The following is a 20,828-nucleotide window of genomic DNA, read 5'->3' as shown; positions in this document are numbered from 1 at the left end:
CTACACAAGACAGCCGGCAAAAATCACAGAATCGAGCCGCCCGGGTTGAAGGCAAGGAGAAAATACACCACTTCCCAGCATGCCTTTTGCATCCGGCAGCCTGCAGTCTCTTTGAGCCGGAGTCACGTGCTGCCTCCTGGAGTTCGTAGTCCGTGCAAAGGACGAGCCCCTGGTTTAAAGTGAAGGTGAATGGAATCAGGCTGGCTGAGAAAGGAGGCTGTGGCGGAGCGGCTGCATCTGCTGCCAATAAAGTTACCTTCCAAAAGGGGAGGGGAGGGGGGAGGAGGAGGAGGAAAGGAAGCACGTCAAGATGGCGGCTCCCGTGTCGCCCTTGGTTACTGGGCGCCGCCTGATAAACGCTGCCATTCGACCCGCCGCTCTCGTCCTAACATGCTGGGCCCCGCGGAAAGGTTAGTGGCGTTTGGGTCACCAGGTCTAGGACGTACGAAGTTAGCCCGCAATCTGTAAAGAGGATTAAGGCTCAGCTGGAAGGTCAGCTGTCAAACCAGTTTCAAGCCCTGGTCGTGACTGTCAAGATCCCCAGTTATTAAAGGGGAGCTAACGCGGCTCGGCTTTCTTTCCTGCACTTGAATCGCCCGGCATCCGCCTTACGGGAAGAGTCACGCCGTGTTCCGAAGAGGTTTTAAGGTTCTGAAATGTCCGCCAATGCTGAAAAGTTAAGGATAAAAGCCGGCCGTTCTGCTAGCTCTCTCCCATTTAAAAACACACGGCCTAAAGCAGGGGAAGTTCTGCCGCTTTGAAGACCTGTGGACTTCAACTCTCAGAATTCCCCAGCCAGCTTGGCAATTGTGCCGGCTTGGGAATTCTGGGAGTTGAAATCCACAAGTCTCCAAAGTTGGAGACCTCTGGCCTAAGGATTTTATGCTCCTTTAGGGATGGTCTTCAATTTTATTCCTCATTTTGCAATGGAGAGCTGATTTAAATGGGTACACACGCTTAACATTTATTAGTGTGTACTGATTATTCTCTGAGAAGTGTCTCTATATACAGCTTGCCAATCGGATGTTGTACAACTCTGCACAAATCCTTTTGCCCCCACAAAATCCTTTTGCCCCCTACTTCAGGATGGTCTTTCCAAGCCCTTCCAGATGCTGCCTGTACAAATTTAGTTATGTTAACATCAGTGAATTAAAGTTTAACACATAAACCAAGGGGGATCAAGCAAACTGTATTATGTTTTAATGTGTTGTATACTGTTGGTTTTGTGATCGAGTAGATTAAAAAATACTTCTGGGTATGGACTGAGCATCGATGTCAGAGCATGCAGATCTCTTTGTGGATTTTTTTAAAAAATAGTCATTACCTTTATAGTAATGGAGCTCTTGTCTTAATGGCAAAAGAGAAGGTTGTTCAACATCAGGAACTGCTGGCTTATTTTCAATAAGGCTGAGTAAGAGACTGTGTATTCTGTACGGCCCAGAATTGATTGAGATGCAGAAAAAAAAAAACCCTCTCCATTTAAGACTCATCAGTAAATCTTTTTACTGGCAAATGGGAAGCTCCCAATGCCAAAAAGTGTTACACTGATGGATTCTGCAGCCTGTACTTTAGTATCATAAAAATGATGTACAGGAAAATACTCTTATCAATTAACATTTTTTCCACAAAATATTGATGTACTTTGCAGCTATTTTGGTGAACTGTCCAGGTTAACAGTTGTCAGACTATATGCACAAGTAATAAATACATATATTCAAGCATGTTTTCTTGCACAGGATGCATGCTAAAAACGTCTGGGAAGTTATAAATTTGCAAGCATAGCAATAAGTACTACGTGCTATAATTCAGTTACAATGCACATATTGTTATTATAGAGTGAAAACAGCACTTTTGATATCTGCATGCATGTTTTTGTCTTGTAGTTAACACTGGTCTTGCTAGTAGATACTGCTGTAGGAAACTGATGCACTTTAACTGACTTGGATGTGTGGTTTTCTATTGGTTAATTTACAAGAATATTTACAAATTGCCAGAAGTATACCCTGTTTCCCCCAAAATAAGACATGTCCAGATAATAATCCCAATAGGGCTTTTCAACACATGCAATAATATAAGCCACCCCTGCAAAATAAGCCCCCCCACCAACTACTTACACGCACCATTTGGTTGCTTGCTGCGCAACCAAAATGAGTTGAGGTGGGGGGGAGGGGGGGACATGCTCTTCCCTCCCTGTTCTTCGCGCCGGCTGAGCGGTTCAACACGTCCCACCCTATCTCAATGGCAACAGCAGCCTGGATGCTTCCCTTCCCCGCTATATCTTTATCAGAACGGGTGGCAGGTGGGGCGGGGGAGAAGTCGCGTGGACCGAGACGTGGCTCCTCTTGCCGTCTCTTCTTTCCTCCCCCCTTGCCAGGCATGGCAGGGCTCCTGCCCCTTGCTTAGTGACCCGCCCCCTTTAGGAATGCAATTTGGGGATTGCAGGTAGAGCGGGCAAGAAGCGGGACACAGGTCTTACCTTTCAGGCTCCGTCACTTTCCTTGCTGTTGTGTCCAGGGAAACACACTGTAAAAGAAAACCTTCTCATGAGTTCGAGAAGTTTGATTGAACTTTACAGCCCTGTCATGCCCAGCGAGGGGGGGACCAGAGACAGCAAGGGGAGCCACGTCTCGCTCCATGAGTCTCGCTTCTCTCCCATCCCACCTGCCACCCCTCTCAATAAAGAGACAGTGGGGAAGGGAAGCAGCTGTTGCCATTGGGGTGGGACGGGACGTTTTGGGCTGCTTGGCCGGCACAAAGAACAGAGGGGAGGCGACAGCAGTGACGGGAATCCAGTCCCACGCTCGTTGCCTCCTGCACCCCCAAAATAATAAGACCCCCCGATAATAAGGCCAAACCCTTATTCGGGGGGGGGGGTGTCAAAAGAAAATAAGACCCTGTCTTATTTTCAGAGAAACACGGTATTTAACTTTTCACATAGAGAAACCTTTTAGATAACAGATTCATTTTCTTTCCTACCATAGCTAAGATTTGGACAGGCTGAATTCCATCCTGCATGATCTGTTTGTTCATAAGATTCTAAGTTATAAAATAAGGAATGCCTCTTAAATTATGTGGAATTTATAAAAAGTAGATTAGGGTGCATATGTCAGAATCTGTGTCAGTGTTAGTTGATTCAGAATATGCATTCTTAAGAATATAGGAACTTGGCTTGCAGAATTAGTCTGTATCTAGTACAGTGTTTTTCAACCTTGGCAGGTTTAAGATGTGAGGACTTCAACTCCCAGAATTTCCCAGCCAACCAAACTTAATACCTCAGTGGCAATTATTATAAGATGCATTTTTATTCTGAGAAGAGCAAGAGTCAAAGGTAGTGTCATTCTAATCCATAATCTGATTTATTCAGCATGTGCCTGTCTCTTTGTTATTCTCTCTTTTTCTACCAATTTCTTTCCCTTCTCCTTTGTTCTCATTAGTTGCTTACCAGGGTAGGGACAGTTCTAAAAGTTTGGAAAAAAAATACTTGATGTACATATGTAAGAAATAAAAGGTATAGTACTGCTTAAAAGAAGGAACTAGAATTAAAAATTGCTACACTTTAGCATAAAGTAGTGAAGCTTTTTGGGGACATAAATAGCAGAAATAGTGGTAGAGGAAGCAACTCTCTGTAAGGAGCAGAATCAACCAGTGGATGAGAAAGACCATCAGAAGTATGATATTCAGATAGTGATACTTAATCACCGGAAGAACAACTATTTCAATCTCTAGCAGGAGAAGCAGGCAGCATCAAGACTCCCAATTGAAAATAAGGCAAGAAGGTGGAGTTTTGAAAAGTATAGTATAGAAGAAGCAACTAAGGTCATGCTGTACACAGAGATAATCTCAGCTCTCTAGATCTTTAACTCCTTATTCAGAAATTGATTTATTGATGAGGAGGTGCACAGTTTAGCAAGATTAGTCTCTTTACTGTGGATGAGTGAACTTGCATGCATACAGGACATAAACACTGAAATCAAAGTCCTCATGCAATATTTAATCTATACTTTTCAGTTGAAATTCTAGGCTTTTCTCTCCTTCCTTTCTAATTCAATGAATATTTGGGCCATTCTCTTTCTCAACCTGCAATGCATCTGATTTTTTAGAGGACAATTTTCTCTAGTATAGGAACCAATGGCTCTTAGCTTGGCAGCTTTATTGCCAGAAGGATGGATGTTGAGGAACAGATGCCAAAGCCTAGAAAGACCACCAGCAGTTATCTTTTCCTGGTAATTCTCACTGTTAGTTGTTGTTGGTGGTGGTGGTGGGAACAGGACCTTCAAGGAATAGCTGCATCATAGATTTGGAAGATCTAGAAAAGAATCTGAAGAACTTTGGAGGTCCTGTATAGACAGGGTCCTTCCTGTCTATAGAAGATAATGACAGAACAAAAATAATTCAGCCAATTGACTAATTAACCCTCTTAATTAGAAATCAGTAAGAGTATTAGCTTATAAACTTCATGAGTTTATTATGTACATACCAACGCTCCAAACATGGAAAATAACTCTGGAGTCTTGATATAGTAAGATAAACAAGACTTAACAGGTATAAAAAGCATTTGGAAAGATTCTTGTGATTGAAATATTCAAGGGTACAACTTAATAAAAAAGGTAAAAGAAACTGCAAGCAATAAAAAGAGAAGCAGAGTCACAGTATATGTTAAAAATGACATTTACGCAGAAATATAAAAGAAATAGACTAGTAGTATAGATCTCCCATCATGGAGAAGATGTGGATGATGCTTTTCAAAAAAGAAATTGAAGAGGTGTGAAGTACAAATAATAGTATTTAATTGCCCCATCAGTTTGAAGATACCTGCCAAGAATGGTCATTTGAGGAAACTTCTGAATTGTCTAATGACAACTTTCTCCTTAAGAACTTGGAGGAACCAACAAAAGAGATGTAGTGCCAATCAAAAGAATGATTTTTTTTTTGTGTCAAGTTACTATATCTGTTACTTGATAAAAAACAAGAGAGGTCTTACTAGATTGCCAGCAGTAAGAACTATCAGACAAATGGGCATGAGAAGAAGGTATTTTTTGCATTAACTCAATAATGGTTGGGGCAAATAATCATCAGAAGGTTATAGGAAAATCTTAAAACATTTATTTCGTTAGCCTGATTCTAAGATATACTTTTAGGCAGGGTGGATAAAAATCAATGATTTTTTTTTAAAAATCAAAAAAAATCAGATTTTTTTGATTTAAATCGAATTTTTTTTATTTAAATTGGATTTTTTTTATTTTTATCAAATTTATTTTAATAAAAAACATTTGGGGTAAAAATCTATTGTAAGATAGTTTTCTATTTAAGATAAATAAATAACTTAGTTTATTCAGCATGAAATGGAGCTTAGTTATGTAGCATGAGGCTGTATATTCTGCAACACTGGGACTATCGGTGAGACAACAGTAGGTCAAAGAAGTAGCAGAGATGACAATTGCTCTTTAAAAATTATGATTTAAATCGAGTTGATTTAAATCAAGCCTTTTTACTAGTGATTTAAATCATGATTTAAATTGTGATTTAAATCAACTCGATTTAAATCAAATCCACCCTGCTTTTAGGGAACTTCTATGGCTTCTGGCTTTTACTATTTTCAACCAGGATTATATGTATACACATTATCTTTCAAATTTTTGATAATTAAGATTGTATTTTAACTAATTCATAAGCTGTCTTGTAGAGTTCATATCTGCAAAGGTAGTCTAAAATTGTGATGTATAAATAGCATAAGTTATGTGAAATTATAAATCTTTGGATGAACTCTATATTATTTAAAGATGAAGCATAAAAAGTATAAACCCTGGAAATTACAGCTATATTGCTTTGATGTCTACTTCTAGTAGTTACTCTTACTATGTCTTCTTAAAGGTAAATCCCGTTGTGTTAGAACAGACTGTCAAGTAGATGTGAACAATTTGTAGCTGAGTTTAATAAGAAAATCCTAGGCAAAAGAAGCCGGTTTAGTTTAATGGTGAGAAGAGAATATGTAGAATATTTTAAAAGCCTTGAATTATTGAGAGATAACTGTTTTTTTGAGGTTTAGATTAATTTATAGGAAGGAACATTAGTTCAAAATCAAGATAATCTTATTCATTATAATCTTATGAATTATTTAGCATTAGAAAAGATGGTAATAGTAAGGGAGGTCCTCAAAAATAACAACTCAAAAACTTTAATAAAGTTATTAGTTATATATGTAAAAAAGTGGGGGTGCGATGGCTCAGCAATTAAAGATGCTGAGCTTATCAGCTGGAAAGCTGAGAGCCAGGGTTCAAGATCCAAGTGCCACATGATGGGGTAAGCTCCTGTTACTTTTTCCCAGCTCCTGCTCATCTATTAGTTCAAAAGCATGCAAATGTGAGTATATAAATAGGTACCACTTCAGTGGGAAGGTAAAAGCATTCCATGTGCCTTGGCATATAGTCATGTGGCCAATGTCTTCAGACCGTGCTGGCTCCCTTGGCTAGGAAACAGAGATGAGCAGTGCCCCCTAGAGTCAGACACAACTGGACAGGGAAAACCTTTACTTTTACATGAAAAAGTAACAACTCTTGTTTTCTGATGATATATAGAATATTGATATTTAGATGTTAATCCCTATCTTGTGGTGTCATAGAAAATAACCATCTCAATGGCCCAATGAAGGACAGCATATATTGTATATATCAATCTGTAGTTGTACATGTCAAAGTGAGGCTGATGAATGTAGCTGAATGTAGTGCACTGAATATGTATTTAGTAATGTTAAATGTTGAAAACCCTTTTTGCTTTGCATGCTTGTGATGTTCATGAAAAACACATCAGAAATCTGTACAGAAATTTCTGGCCATGCTAATACTGTGTATTATTATACAGTGCCCTTATTGAAGCTGATGGGTGTTCTGTTGTGTGTTTAAGTTATATGTGGAAAGTAGTCTTGGAACAGTAGCAAAATTTATAGTAAAGGTTGTTATTTACATCTCATGTTCTTCTGAATGGTGCAGAAGGCTCACAAGCTATTTGTTAATGGGGACTGAATTGGACTAAGTTAGTGTTTCTCAGTCTTAGCTGCTTGAAGATGGGTGGACTTCAACTTCCAGAATTCTGGCTGGGGAATTCTGGGAATTGAAGTCCACTCAAGAGGCCAAGGTTGAAAAACACTGGAAAACATAATGACAAGCTGATGACTTTAAGAGAGCCAGTTTGATGTAGTGATTAAGGTCTTGGCCAAAAAACCAGGAGACTGAATTCTAAGTCCTGCCTTAGACAGGAAGGCCAGCTGGGTGACTTTAGGCCAGTTAGTCTCTCTCAATCCAACCCACTCACAGGATTGTTGTTGTGGAGAAAATGAGAGAAGGAAAGTGTATTAAGTATGTTTGCCCCCTTGAGTTATTTATAAAAATAAAAAGGTGGGATGAAAATAAATCAGTGAGCTTTGTGGTCCAAGGGATTTGATCAGAGTTTCTCATTTCAGCCCACTAACTTATTATATAAGAATAAGACTGACTCTTTTAGTGTTTTTTTTTAAAACAGTAAATAAATGTTTCTCTCATGTCATACAGCGTATACAGTTCAGGTAACAGAGAAAGCTGCCAGCGGTGGACTAGCAGATGCTAATTCGAAAGCCTTATTGCTTTGCAATGGACCTTTAGAACATTATGAATTCCTTACCAAAGTGGAGCAGCTGAGGAATGATGAACAGCAAACGAAAGTCATGCGGTGCCTGCAGAAGCTACACGAAAGTCTTAAAGGCTACAACCTCAGTCCAAAACACATATTCTCAAAGGTAAAATTCTTCCATTAAGCATTTTTACAGCCGTTTTTGTGTCTGGTTCACATGATTTTTCTGAATTTGATTGCAACGGCTCTGTAAAACAATGTTATTTAATTATCCCATTTCATGCCTAAGAGGCTGCGACTGAGAAGATAAGACAAAACAACAAGGCTGGGTATCAGAAATAGTAATGATTATTTGATGGCATTCAAGGTAAAATAAGATTGATATTTTTATTCTCCCCGATGCAATTAAATTTAGCAAATTTTATTGATTGAGATATTTTCATGGGAAATACTCCGATTCCAAATTGATCTGCAACCTATGGTATATTCAGTTCCTAAATAAAACAGACTTGGAACAAGTTACTAATAATAATATACCAATGTTTGGTAGAATAAAACTCAGTTTCCAGTGTTCTAAACTTGAAATATACTTAAGTTGTGTGTTATTATTACCTGAGTAACACTGTTCATTGTTGTGTCTCCAAGAATGCACACATTCTGTAGAAGATTTTGGATTGTTCCATTTTTAATATGTGTAGTGTGGAAGGTAGTATCCTGAACCTACAAAGAGTTCTTTGCCAGAAGGTGGCAGAGTCATACTGTAATCTGAAGAAAATAGTTCAGATTTTTGTGCTATGCTGTACTTATTCTAGTTGCTTTTAACATTTCTTTTCACGACTCTGGTGAAAACTCTGCAAGTTTTGTCCCCTAGTTCTAGACTAGACAGAGGAAAATATCAGAAGCCTCTTCAAAACTAATATCCATTGAAAAAATTAAAAAATTAACCTACAGGATAATGTGAAAGAAATGAACATGAGGGAAGAAGTAAGAATATCAGACAAAATCGATGAGACGAATTGGGTAGAAAACAGCAGACAAAGATGGTGAAGAGGGGTCTATTAGATAAATGGTTTATTTAACATTGCCAAACAGTAATCAGCAGTGTTCCCTCATCTAAGAGCTTATTCATATTTGTTGCTGAATAAATTGCAGTTCTTGGATAGGTTGCAGTTTGAACCTCTAGGCCCTTATGTAAAAATACCCAGACCTCTTCATTTCAGAATGTGATATAATGGAGAATATGTTGATGTTTTAATTTTTAGAAAAACATGATTTAAAAATATCACTGCAGATACAGTAGGAATTATTTTTGAAGACATAAACTTTAGAAAAAGTATATCATTAATTTATTTTTGTTGGGAAATATGCAGCAGGCAAGCGGGAGGGATCAAGTGGGGAATTAGCCCTGGGTCGTTGCATAGTTGCAGGAGACCTAGGAATGTGCCCCCCCCCCAATTTCATGTGACGGAGGGCGAGCAATCTGGAAAAATTCTTCTATTATAGCTAAGATACAATACAGGTAGTCCTCAATTTAGGGTCGCAAAATTTATGTTGTTAAGTGACACATTTGTTAAGTGAGTTTTGCCCCCATTTTACGGCCTTTCTTACCTCAGTTGTTAAGTGAATCACTTTAGTTATAAGTTAATAACCTGGTTGTTAAGTGAATTTGGTTTCCCCATTGACTTTGCTGGTCAGAAGGTCGCAAAAGGTGATCCCATGACCTTGGGACACAGCAACGGTCATAAGTATGAACCAGTTGCCAAGCTTGAAGTTTGAGCTCGTGACCATGGGGCTGCTACAAAGGTCGTAACTGTGAAAAACGATCCTAAGTTCTGTTTTTCAGTGCTGTTGTAACTTTGAATGGTCACTAACTGAACTGTTGTAAGTCAAGGACTACCTGTAGTTAACTTGAACATTTCACATCTGTATCTGCTTTCTTGCCCCTGACAATTTTGTAAGTATCATACTGCTAACATTTTTGAGTATTTTAAGAATACTTGATCTAGTGGAATATGCAAATTTGTATATATTATTTAAAAGGCAAAAGTGTTTATTTTAAGGGGAGATTTATTGTCTCCTTCCCTCTGCTCCCAAGTCAGTTTTGGAAAGCTTCGCTTCCTCAACGAACTTTTCTGTAGAAATCTCCCTTCCAATTTTATCCATGGGTAAGAGATTCAGCTGATACTTTTAACCAGCATCCTTCTGGCAACTAAAAACCTTTTAGCATGAATACACAAGCTGTTTCTGGTTGAAGTCTTTCTTTTACCGTAACTCTGACATGCTGGACATGGTGGAAGAGATGATAATGGTCCAGAGCAAGGTTTCAACTTAAGCTAAATTTAATAAAACTTAAATTTCTTATTTACATAAGTAATATAGTCCTCAACTTAACAAGAGTTCATTTAGTGACTGCTCAAAGTTACAATGGCACTGAAAAAAGTGAGTTATGACCGTTTTCCACATGACCGTTGCAGCATCCCCATGGACACGTGATCAAAATTCAGACACTTGGTAACTGACTCATATTTATGATGGTTGCAGTTTCCCAGGGTCATGTGATCCCCTTTTGGGACCTTCTGACTAGCAACGACAATGGGAAAGCCAGATTCACTTAAGAACCATGTTACTAACTTAACAACTGCAGTGATTCACTTAACAACTGTGGCAAGAAAGGTCATAACATGGGACAAAATTCACTTAACAACTGTCTTACTTAGCAACAGAAACATTGGGCTCAATTGTAGTAAGTTGAGGACTATCTGTATATTTGCACTAATTGCTCCCTTAAGTTTTAAATATTTTTCTATTTCTGTTCCATAAACATTATGGGTTGATAGCACTTTTTCAGGGATTTCTTAGGATCATATCCAAGAGTCTGGAGAACTCCAAGCATCCTAAATATCTTGTGTTGTGCATCTTAATTTACAACTAGAATGAATCCTTTTTGAATATATTAGGCATCCCTGACTAAATTGTATATTTCAGTGAATTCTTAGGTGAACAAAAACTGGTATACCCTCTCCATGGTACAAAGTTAAACTTGGCATCTTTCTGGAAATTTGAATGGATACGTATTATTTGTATGAAATTATTTACCGGTTTAGATTAAGAAAACAATGAATGTAGCACATAAAAAGTTAGGATAGTTTTTCAATCAGAACTTTGTAACACCTCCTTTAGCAGAAATAAACAGCTATTCTCTGAGAATGTTTCTGTTCTAGCTTTTGGCATTTTCCCATTCTTCTTTACAAACTCTGCTAATTCAGAAATATGCATGGATGTACATTTTGTCCTTGAGATTTCCCATAGATTTTCAGTGCTATTCAGATGGGGACTGTGAAGGCCACACTAAAACCTTTATCTTTTTTTCCCCTCAAAATAATTTCTTGTTGATTTGAAATATGTTTCAGATTTCTTCCTGAATGAAATATTCAGCCTCCGTTTAGCTCAGGATTCTTTGTTGATTGTGGACATTAGCTTCTATTTTTATATTTAGTTGAAAAGTAGCATAGATGAATGTGTGTTCATACCCTCAGCATTTCTCCCTCCCCCACAAAAGCAGACGACTAGACTAAAATAATAATAACTTATTAACCTTAATTTCCTTTAATGTAAGGTATTTCATTATAAAATTCATGATCCTATTCTCCATATACAAACCATTCTTAAACGTAGAAATTGCTTTCACAAATTGTCACATGTGTAGCAGAAAAGAAAAAAGGAGAGAACTAAGATGGGGATGAGGAGGAAGAAGAAAAAGTAATTTTCCAGAGAAAGAGATGAAAAGAGAAAAGGAGAACAATGAAGAATGAATGAAGCAGTAACTGGACCAAAAGAAAGAAGAGAATTGCAAAATATTATAATATATTCACAGGACAATGAGACCTTTCCAAGCAGAGTCTACAACCATGTGCACCTCCTGCCCATTCCTTTTTTGCCAACAAATTCTTCTGTTTTTATCAGCAAGCAAAAGGGTCTGCTTGCCTACTGAACAGGTGGAAGAGAAATAGGAGATTCTCTCTTATTTGAGATTCCCAAGAGTTTTTTTGTCCTGATGAAATGGAGATGAATCCCAGCTGTCCAGCATCATGTTTCTTTCTCTTATACTCTGAACTGAGGAAGCTTCTTGGATGAGAAATGAAGGAGGAAACCGGGAAAGTCCAGTTGCCTTTTGAGAAGCACCTGTGGGACATTGTTGTGAACAGAAAAAAAATAAATTTATTGAATTTATATATGCAGGCCAATTTCCAGTGACTTGTGGCAAAGATGGGTATAGCCATGAAGTTCATTGCCTCATGGGCTCATTCCAAGTAACCATTGGCTCAACACATGGACAGAGCTGGTTATTATGTGGACCTTTTCTTTTTCTAGTTTTGGGGCAGTGGTGGGGTTATCTGTTATCTGTCTCTAGTTTACTTGTTGTGGTACAGTTATGGGTTATCTGAATATGGAGGGCAGTACATTTACCAAGTTGTGTGTCTTAAATGCTTCCAAATGAAATTAACTGCCACCTAAGACCTCTTCAGAACTGAAGATGAATGATGGATCCGGAGAGTTTCCAGGGGACTCTTGGGGAAGTTTCCCAGTGATCGAGCAATTACCTGTTTAGCATTAGGAGGAGACTGGACTCTAAAAGAAATTGCCCCTCAAGCAATTTCTTTCTGTAAACTGATGCTGGGTTGCTCCTCGGTTTTCTGAGGAGTTCCAGGAGATAAGGCATTATAAGCAATTCCTACAGCATTGGTGGAGGAAGAATAAAAATGAATGTGACTGAACACAAGTATGGACTGGTGATAAAGAGAGGCAATAACCTTTGCTGAAATTTAGATAGGGACAGTGCACCGCCTGGTCCTTTCAGACTTCACAGTAGTCTATGATACCATCAGTGATGGTATCTTTCTGGAGCATCTGCAAGAATTGTAGCTACTGTTTTACAGTGGTTTTGCTTCTTCAGAATGTGGCTGTATTTGTTGGGAGGAGAAGATGAGAGATGGGCTTGGTAGGTGCTACCCCCCCTTCTTTAATATTTACATATTGGGAGGGATCATGTAGATTTGGGATGAGATACATTCAGTTTGCTGATTATATTTAATTATACTTTACGAGGAAGGTTTTGTCTAAGGGCTATCAGAGTGGATGAGAGAAAATGGGCTAAAATTGAACCCTAGAACCCGAAGTTGCTTTTTGTCCATCGCCTTCTATCAGTTTCAGTGGTCTTTCTTGAAAGAGGTGGCACTATTCTTGAGAGAACAAATCTGTTACTTTGGGGGGTGGGGTTCTTGTTTTCAGTAAAAGCAAGTAGAGGTTTTACCCAAAAGACTTTTGCCCACTCTGGCTGTTGTGACCTGGAGCATTGCCACAGAGAATCATTCCCTCATCATGATGCATATACTGCAATGCATTCCTCATGGGGTTTGAAGACCACTCAGAAACTGCAACTGTGCAAGATATACAGACCTGTGTGTCGTAAGTATTGAATAGTGTGTTTGTGCAACGCTGGTATTGTGGGCCTTGCACTGGCTGCCAGTAGACTTCTGGATGCAGTTCAAAAGCTGGCTTTAACCTATAAAATGATACATGGCATAATACCTTCAGGAGTGTCTCCTCCAATTGGATTCAACCCATCTAAGGTGTCTTTCTCAAGAGAAACTGTTAGTAATGCTCTATTTCTGAGAAGTGGGCAGGAGGTTGTGGTGTGGAGATACTGTTCCTACATGAGAACCTGTTCCTCTGGAACGGTATTCCCATGCAAGTAAGATTGGTTCCATTAATAATAATAAGCTTCCAGAAGCTACTTGAAACAGAGTTACTGTGGAGACTTTGGGTGAATTGTGAGGGCTATGTTATTTTAATTTTAATTTAACCTAATTTTAATTGCATTTTCTGTGGATATTTTCATTGTGATATTTTATAATTGTTGTGAACCTTCAAGAGCTGCAAAATATGATAGTATATATATATATATATATATATATATATATATATATATATATATGTGTGTGTGTGTGTGTGTGTGTGTAATAAATAAACCACTGAAAAGATGGTCTGTTTACATGTAGTTTCTATATAATTTTCACTATAGAATTATTCAAAATGCTCAACCTACTGGGCTTGAAAAGATATTAAAAAGAATATTTAGGGTTTTTGTCCTTTCCAATTTCCTTTATTGTGTGCTTGAATCAACCAAAATAATATTTGAGCTTCTAAGCAGCAGAGCAGGCTTTGTTCTTTTAATGCAGGAGTTGAATTGAGTTTGGAAGCTATAGTGACTTTGCAATGAATATATCATGTTGTTTTCCTATTTTGCTTTTATCCAAGGAGAATAAAATATAATTATTTTCTTAATTTGCAGCTTTTCACAAGACGTAAACCTCCAAAAGGCCTTTATATCTATGGTGATGTTGGTAAGTTGAAAGATTTTAACTGAAAGATGGCCAATTTTGTTTTAGCATATTTGCACACTTTCCCAGATTTATAGCTAGCTAATAAGCTAACTTTCTTTTCCAATGACAGCAGTGAGATTAAATAGAACAAAGCACCCCCAGGCTGAGCTACTAATGACCTGTATTTAGTTTGCTTTGACATTACAGAGCAAATCAAGGCTCAGAGCAATGTCAGGTAATGAAATGGATCAACACGGTGTGCTTTGTGATATGAGATCCCTGGACCCTGTGAGAGCCTTGATTGCATATGGCAGGGAGGGCACTTATTTTGATGCCCTTGTTATGTGGAAGGGGGATGTTAGTTGAGTTGCATACTTGGTCTGACCGAAAGATGTATTTATGACTAATCTATTTTTTTAAAAAAGAAGAGAGGTATTCTCATTTATTTTTTAGTGAATAATGTTCAGTGTATTTCGGATAGAAACAATAATTGCATTTGTTGATTTTGATATAGATTCATATAATACAAATGATCCTGCCCATGTTAGTTAAAGTCTTGCTTTAAAGATAATGATTTTGTACTGTTCAGATCACGATTATGATTTCATTAGCTCAATGCTAATGAACAGTCATTACTGTAATCAGTACATAGTGTTTTAAATTAACAACCTGTTGGGTATGTGTGTTTTTATTTGAAGGCACAGGAAAGACAATGGTGATGGACATATTTTATTCTCATCTACAAGTAGAAAGAAAAAAGAGAGTCCATTTCCATGGCTTCATGCTTGATGTGCATAAAAGTAAGTTTAAATCTTTCTGGTAGAATACAGTATATTACAGGTATCTTCTGTGTTATCTGTCATCCTGTTTCTTCTTAATTCTTTGTCTGGCGCCCGCTGGAAGACTGTCAGTTGAAAGCCGAAAAGAAAGGAATTAACGTAGACTGTATGGGGAAATTTTCAACCTGATTTTTCAGTTAGAATAGAGCTGTCTCGCAACACCCCTAGGAATTAATTTAGGGAAAACATTGAAGGATTTGAGTTAGTAGGCTTCTTTTTCCTTGAGTGAGTAAGTACCTGTGGACAGTCAATAATTTAATTATTTAATTCATTGGTACTTATTTGCATGATTAAAAATTCAGAGCATCTGCTGAAAAGTGGTGATAGGTGGTCTTGTGACAATTATATAGAGAGATTGAACAATATTGTGAAAATACCTAACGCTTTTACAATAGTCAGCAGCAAGTGAAGAGTGAACTTGTGTTATAATATTGGTCTTTCAGTTGTCATAAGGCCCTGATTTAAAAGTTGAATAGCAAAAAGATGTCATGTCAAGTTGAAGGTGGAACAGGATAGGAAAAGGTAACTGAAAGAGAGTGACTGATTTCCATCAACTGCTATATGTACACACACACACACACACACACACGAACTCTCAGAACACTGAGAGTGTTGGCTGAATTCTTGTGATGTCAAAGAATATTTACATCCTGCCTATATTGTGTCAGCATTTGTGAACCTAAACAAGGGGAAAGTTAGCATGTACCAGAACTTGAACTTGTCCTTCTCAGTGCCAGGAAAATAAATCTTTTCTATAATGAACTTTCCAGTAAACTTCCTCTTTGCAAATATGCAGGTTTTTTTGTGAGATACATGGTATAGTAAATGAAATAGATGGTACAATGTATATGTTGTTCATTTATTTAGAAACTAGAGGTGAAGATTTAGTTAGCTATTTTAATATACAAAGATCTTCTATTTTCCATTATATTAACATTTAGTCTTTAAAGCTTCCTAGTCTTTTGTAAGCTTTCTCTGTTTCTCTTTTATTTCCTTGTTCTCATTTCTTTATATTTGCTCTAGTCCGTGAACTTACATTTGTTTCTCAATAGTATACATCAATCTTAACATAGACATTGTGCTTTTAATATATACCATAGTTATAGAGAGAAGGAAACCAAATTGAAAAATATACGTTGTTGGATAATATCTTGACCCCCTTTATGATATTCTGTATATATTGCAAAGAAGCAAAAAGCCATGGGATGCTGCATGAATCAAGGATGCTCACTGGAGGGGAGAATGCTTTGTAGTTGTCATTGTTTTTCTAAAAATTGAAAGAATGGAATTAGCACAGAATTACTGCGACAAAAGTTACTTCTATTAACGTGTAAATATAATCTTTGTTTTGAGTCTATTTCCAACATGTTTACATCTTGCAAAATGTTCACTTCAGGAATACATTGCCTTAAACAGAGTCTACCAAAACGAAAAGCTGGATTAATGGCTAAATCATATGATCCAATTGCTCCTATAGCCGATGAAATAAGTGAGGAAGCCTGTCTCTTGTGTTTTGATGAATTTCAGGTAAGTAAGAATATATTATAAGAGATGCACATTCCCTTTTCCTGGAAAAAAAAAACCCATGTCTGGTAGCAATATTTTGTATGGTTATTAATTTTCTATGCTGTAGGTGTTTTTTTTTTAAATCTTTTCTTATTGAAGCGTTTATTTATTTGTATGCATGGAGCAGCAAAATTTGTCACAGTTAGTATGATCTTGAATGCATAAAATTTGAGGCGCACGTAGATAGTATTATTATATCAGTGCTATTTGCTAAACCGGAATCTTTTTTTGAAAATATGCAGTCTGGTTTATATGACATTACATTCAATTTTAAAATATTGTTTAATCATACATTCTGCATACATAACACACACTATATTTCTGTATATATAAATAAGTGTGTCTGTATTATTAGTATGTGGATGTTTTGTATTTCTTTAAATATGGACATACACATAAACATGCACACATACACACACTATTCATATCACCATTTGTCCAATTGAGTCTTTGCTTTAATTGTATATTTTGGAAATCTTTGAGCTCCTACCACCCATGCTTTATCCACATTCTCATAGATTCTGGCCTATGTTGCTCCAGCTTAAAATTGTCAGTGTAAGCAAAGATTTAATATGTACATGTAACTTTCTCAACAGTTAAAACTTCATTCCGAGTAGACGTTCATAGGTTATTCATTTATATTATTTTAAGTTGTTTTCTTTTAAAAATAAAATGGGTTAATTAAATCCTACAAGATTTAGAAATTAAAATCATAAAGCAGCGCCCATTGTAACACATCTTCATGGCCTGGCCTCAGATATATGAATGTCCCAGTTCTGGGAAATGTACAGGAAAGATCAGCTGGTTGGAGAAATAATGTGGCAACTATCATGGGATTCAGTATGAACACTTTTTGATTTGTGGACAAAACTACAGGTTACTTTTTCATATGTCAAACCTTTATTTAAGATGAAAGAAATCACTATGTAGAAAAGAATTGGGACCAGGAACTGTTTAACCCGTTCCCTGCCCTGCAACATGGAAAAATAAATGACAAACAATGAGGGAAGGGGAAAAGATAAGAGCATAAAGCTACTCTGGCTAAGTCCTAGGCGAAAGATGAGAAATAAAGTAAAATAAAAGAAATAAATTTGCCAGGATTATTAAAAAGAAAACATCCCAGTGGAGAGTAGTTTTTGTGGGGAAAAATCTTCCCTGCAAAATTTCTAGCTGTGTGTGTGTGTGTGATTGTGCATGTATGTGTACACTTTTGAGTCAACTTTTGATTCCTGGTAAATGCTTGGATTAGTGCTAGTTCTAGAAGTGGTTTGCTATTGCCTCCTTCCTAAGGTTAAGAGAAAGTGACTGGCCCAAGATCACCCATCTGACTTTTTTCCTAAAGTGGGACTAGAACTCACAATTTCCTAGTTTCTAGCCTGAGGCCTTACTCTCTATACCAAACTGATTCTCTCCTTTTAACATTGCCATTTAAAATGTGACATCCAGTATTCTAATTTTCTTAGAGTCTCAATTATTATGGACAGTACTGATACTTACTAGTTTTTCTTGCATTGCAGTCATAAAACAGTATAGAATATTTTTGGAAGGAGAAGAAAATAGCTGTGCTTGAGCAATGAATGTATTTCTGAATTGAAGTGCATTCTTTTTTCCGTATTTAATGAAGTATTTCCATTTCATTACTTCCCTATTCCACAAAGTCTTTTTTTAATCTTGTGGATGCATCTTTATGCTTTAAAGCTGAAAGCAGGATTTTCTGCAATTTTTAATTGACAGAAGTCAGTTTGGTTTCAGTTTGGAAATTTAAGAAGCCTAGATCAGAGCTCTCCTTTTTGTTGGTTGGACATAGTCATGGGGAATTCTTGCCACTTCTGCTCTATGATATATATATTTCTACTTGGCATGTGAAAATTCACAGCTGGGTTAATAGTAATCAAGGTGGCACAAGGCAATCAAATGTGTTTGTTTCCTGACAGATGATAAATCTGTTGAGGAGTTCATCATTAAAGTCCTTATAATCCCATTGTGTCCCTAGCATATCCTGCTACTGAGCTACAGGCCACTTATAAATGACCAGTAGAGAATAGGGAATATGACAAGTAGCTTGAATTAGCCAAAAGCAAATTACACCAGTCTAGCCTAATTTCCTCTTTTGATACAAAACTGGCATAGTGGGCTATGGAGATGTAGTATGTGTAATATACCTTGACTTTAAGCCTTGGATACTGTTGAATGGGTATCTGAGGTAAGCTTTAGAGTGAATAGCCAGTGTGTATTAACGGGCTATCACAAAGATGAAATTTAATGAAACACTGTTTTCATGAATTACACAGATGAGTAGATATTTCAAAGGTAGTGATGGTAGATCTGAATTTTGGGTAAACTATACTAATAACAGAAACAACATTAGATTTTCTATTATACAAAAATCTATTATAAGAAATATATGAGCAAAATATTTCATCTTGTACTTAACAAATGCAAAGATAAAAAATAATTTATGCCACAATGGCTATCAAGATTCATTGTCTGATTTTAAAAAAGCTTTTCCTCTTGCACATTTTTGTCTAGAAATCTAGAATTTCCCTTAAATTTCCCTTTGATCTCCACCATATTCTTATCACTTTTATTTATAGTTGAATTTATTCTAGAAGAAGCTCCTTGTTTAGTCCTCTTTTCCCATGTCCAAGACAATTATTCCTATAAAATTCTTCGCAAGTTTAGCTTTGCTTTCTTTTACTATTTTCTTGCAACAATGACATTACACATTGTACAACGTCTCTCATCATCTTAGCAATAACTCTTTTATGTATTTTTCTCATCTACAGCATTTTCATTCCTCATTCTTACACCTTGCATTTTTTTCATACTTTCTATGAATATAAATCCAGACACTTCTGTAGACTCTGTAACATGATTCTTTTAACTTTATTTTCTTTTATTCACTTTCCATTCATTTCGTTGCTAAATTAATCTGTCTCCTAATATTTTTTTCCATAAAAAAAGTATTTTTTTTAATGGAACAAAAATTTTTCGGGTAGTGATCAGCTGGCGATCCCTAGGCAGCGGGCCTTCTCTGTGGGCGCACCTACCCTCTGGAATCAGCTCCCCCTGGAGCTCTGGATGGCCCCCGACCTTCACTCTTTCCGCCGCGAACTAAAAACGTGGCTATTTCGCCTGGCCGGCCTGGACTGATGGGGGTTTTAAAATGGATTTAAATTGATTTTAGGGATTTTATGTGTAACTTTTAACCTGGAGTTTTTGTTTTATTTTTCTGTTTTATTGTTGTGAACCGCCCTGAGTCCTCTCGGAGAAAGGGCGGCATATAAGTCTAAACAAATAAAATAAAATAAAATAATAAAATAAAATAAAATAAAATAATAAAATAAAATAAAATAAAATAAAATAAAATAAAATAAAATATAATAAAATAATAAAATAATAAAATAATAAAATAATAAAATAATAAAATAAAATAATAAAAATAAAATAAAATAAAATAAAATAAAATAAATAAAATAATAAAATAAATAAATCATTCAAACATTCTCTTCTAGTTCCTCAGCTCAACTCAGTTTAACACAGCTCAACTCAGGTCTCCTTCCCTTCCATTCCCTCCACTATATGTCTCACATTCAGAACCTGAATGTGGAGTTCACCAAAGAATATCCATTCTTATTACTATGTACATCTCTGAATGGCCCATTCATTTTACTTTCTCATCTAATTTTCATCCATTATTCACATCACCCAACAAAATAAATTTTCCACTGAATCGCATTCATGCAGACTGTTGCACATTTTTTCCTAGAATTTATCTACTTTTATATGCATTCACCTTAACTTACATCACATTAATTCATTTTTCACATATATACATTTAGCCCTTTTATTCATAATTAAATACATCCTGAACTTAGTTGAATGTATTCCTAAACTTCACTTTAAAAGAACCACCATTACTCAAACCTATTATTTTCCTCACAGTTTCACAGACACACAATGTATCTATTTCCTCTTTTTTATATATATATATATATATATGTATGTATGTATGTATGTATGTATGTATGTATATATATAGTACAATAGATCCCTGTCCTAAATGAACTGAAGCTTCATTAAACTCTGCATTATTTAAAAGTAGCATAAGATATAACTCTGCTGTTCTGTCTTCCCATTCATGCCACATTGGGTGCCTCAAAGTTGAATAGCTGTGGAGTATTGTCTCACTTTTCAGATTCTGCAGTCCAGCAAACTAGCATTTCTGTGATACTTTTCTTTCACTGGTTTAAGACCAAAACATGATGCTTCACTTTCCGTAGTTCAAGTATTTTGTTGCTGGATATTGGTAAGATATTTGAAAATGCATTAAAAAGCATTTACAGTATTTATTTACTGGTTTGTTTTTATGAAACTGTTGATAACTTTGTTAAGTATAGCTTCCTTTTATGATATTAGATTGTTCAAACATAGAAAA

The 20,828-nt window shown here is 36.5% G+C and overlaps 1 protein-coding gene across 2 annotated transcripts in view; it reads left to right on the top strand.

Annotated features, from left to right (window-relative positions):
* The first annotated feature begins 310 nt into the window (after positions 1–310).
* AFG1L (AFG1 like ATPase) overlaps positions 311–20,828 on the top strand; it is a 70,886-nt gene continuing 50,368 nt past the window's right edge. For both annotated transcript variants that reach the window (XM_070953522.1, XM_070953532.1), the window contains exons 1-5: positions 311–410; positions 7,545–7,768; positions 13,955–14,006; positions 14,684–14,785; positions 16,221–16,351. In XM_070953522.1, coding sequence (XP_070809623.1) covers positions 311–410; positions 7,545–7,768; positions 13,955–14,006; positions 14,684–14,785; positions 16,221–16,351 — 609 coding nt within the window. The remainder of the gene's footprint in view (positions 411–7,544; positions 7,769–13,954; positions 14,007–14,683; positions 14,786–16,220; positions 16,352–20,828) is intronic.

Source organism: Pituophis catenifer, unplaced genomic scaffold, assembly GCF_029215685.1.
Source record: "Pituophis catenifer annectens isolate HBS135680 unplaced genomic scaffold, rPitCat1.0.hap2 SCAF_1, whole genome shotgun sequence".
NCBI classification, from domain to species: Eukaryota; Metazoa; Chordata; class Lepidosauria; order Squamata; family Colubridae; genus Pituophis; species Pituophis catenifer.
This window is presented reverse-complemented; position numbering and strand designations above follow the sequence as displayed.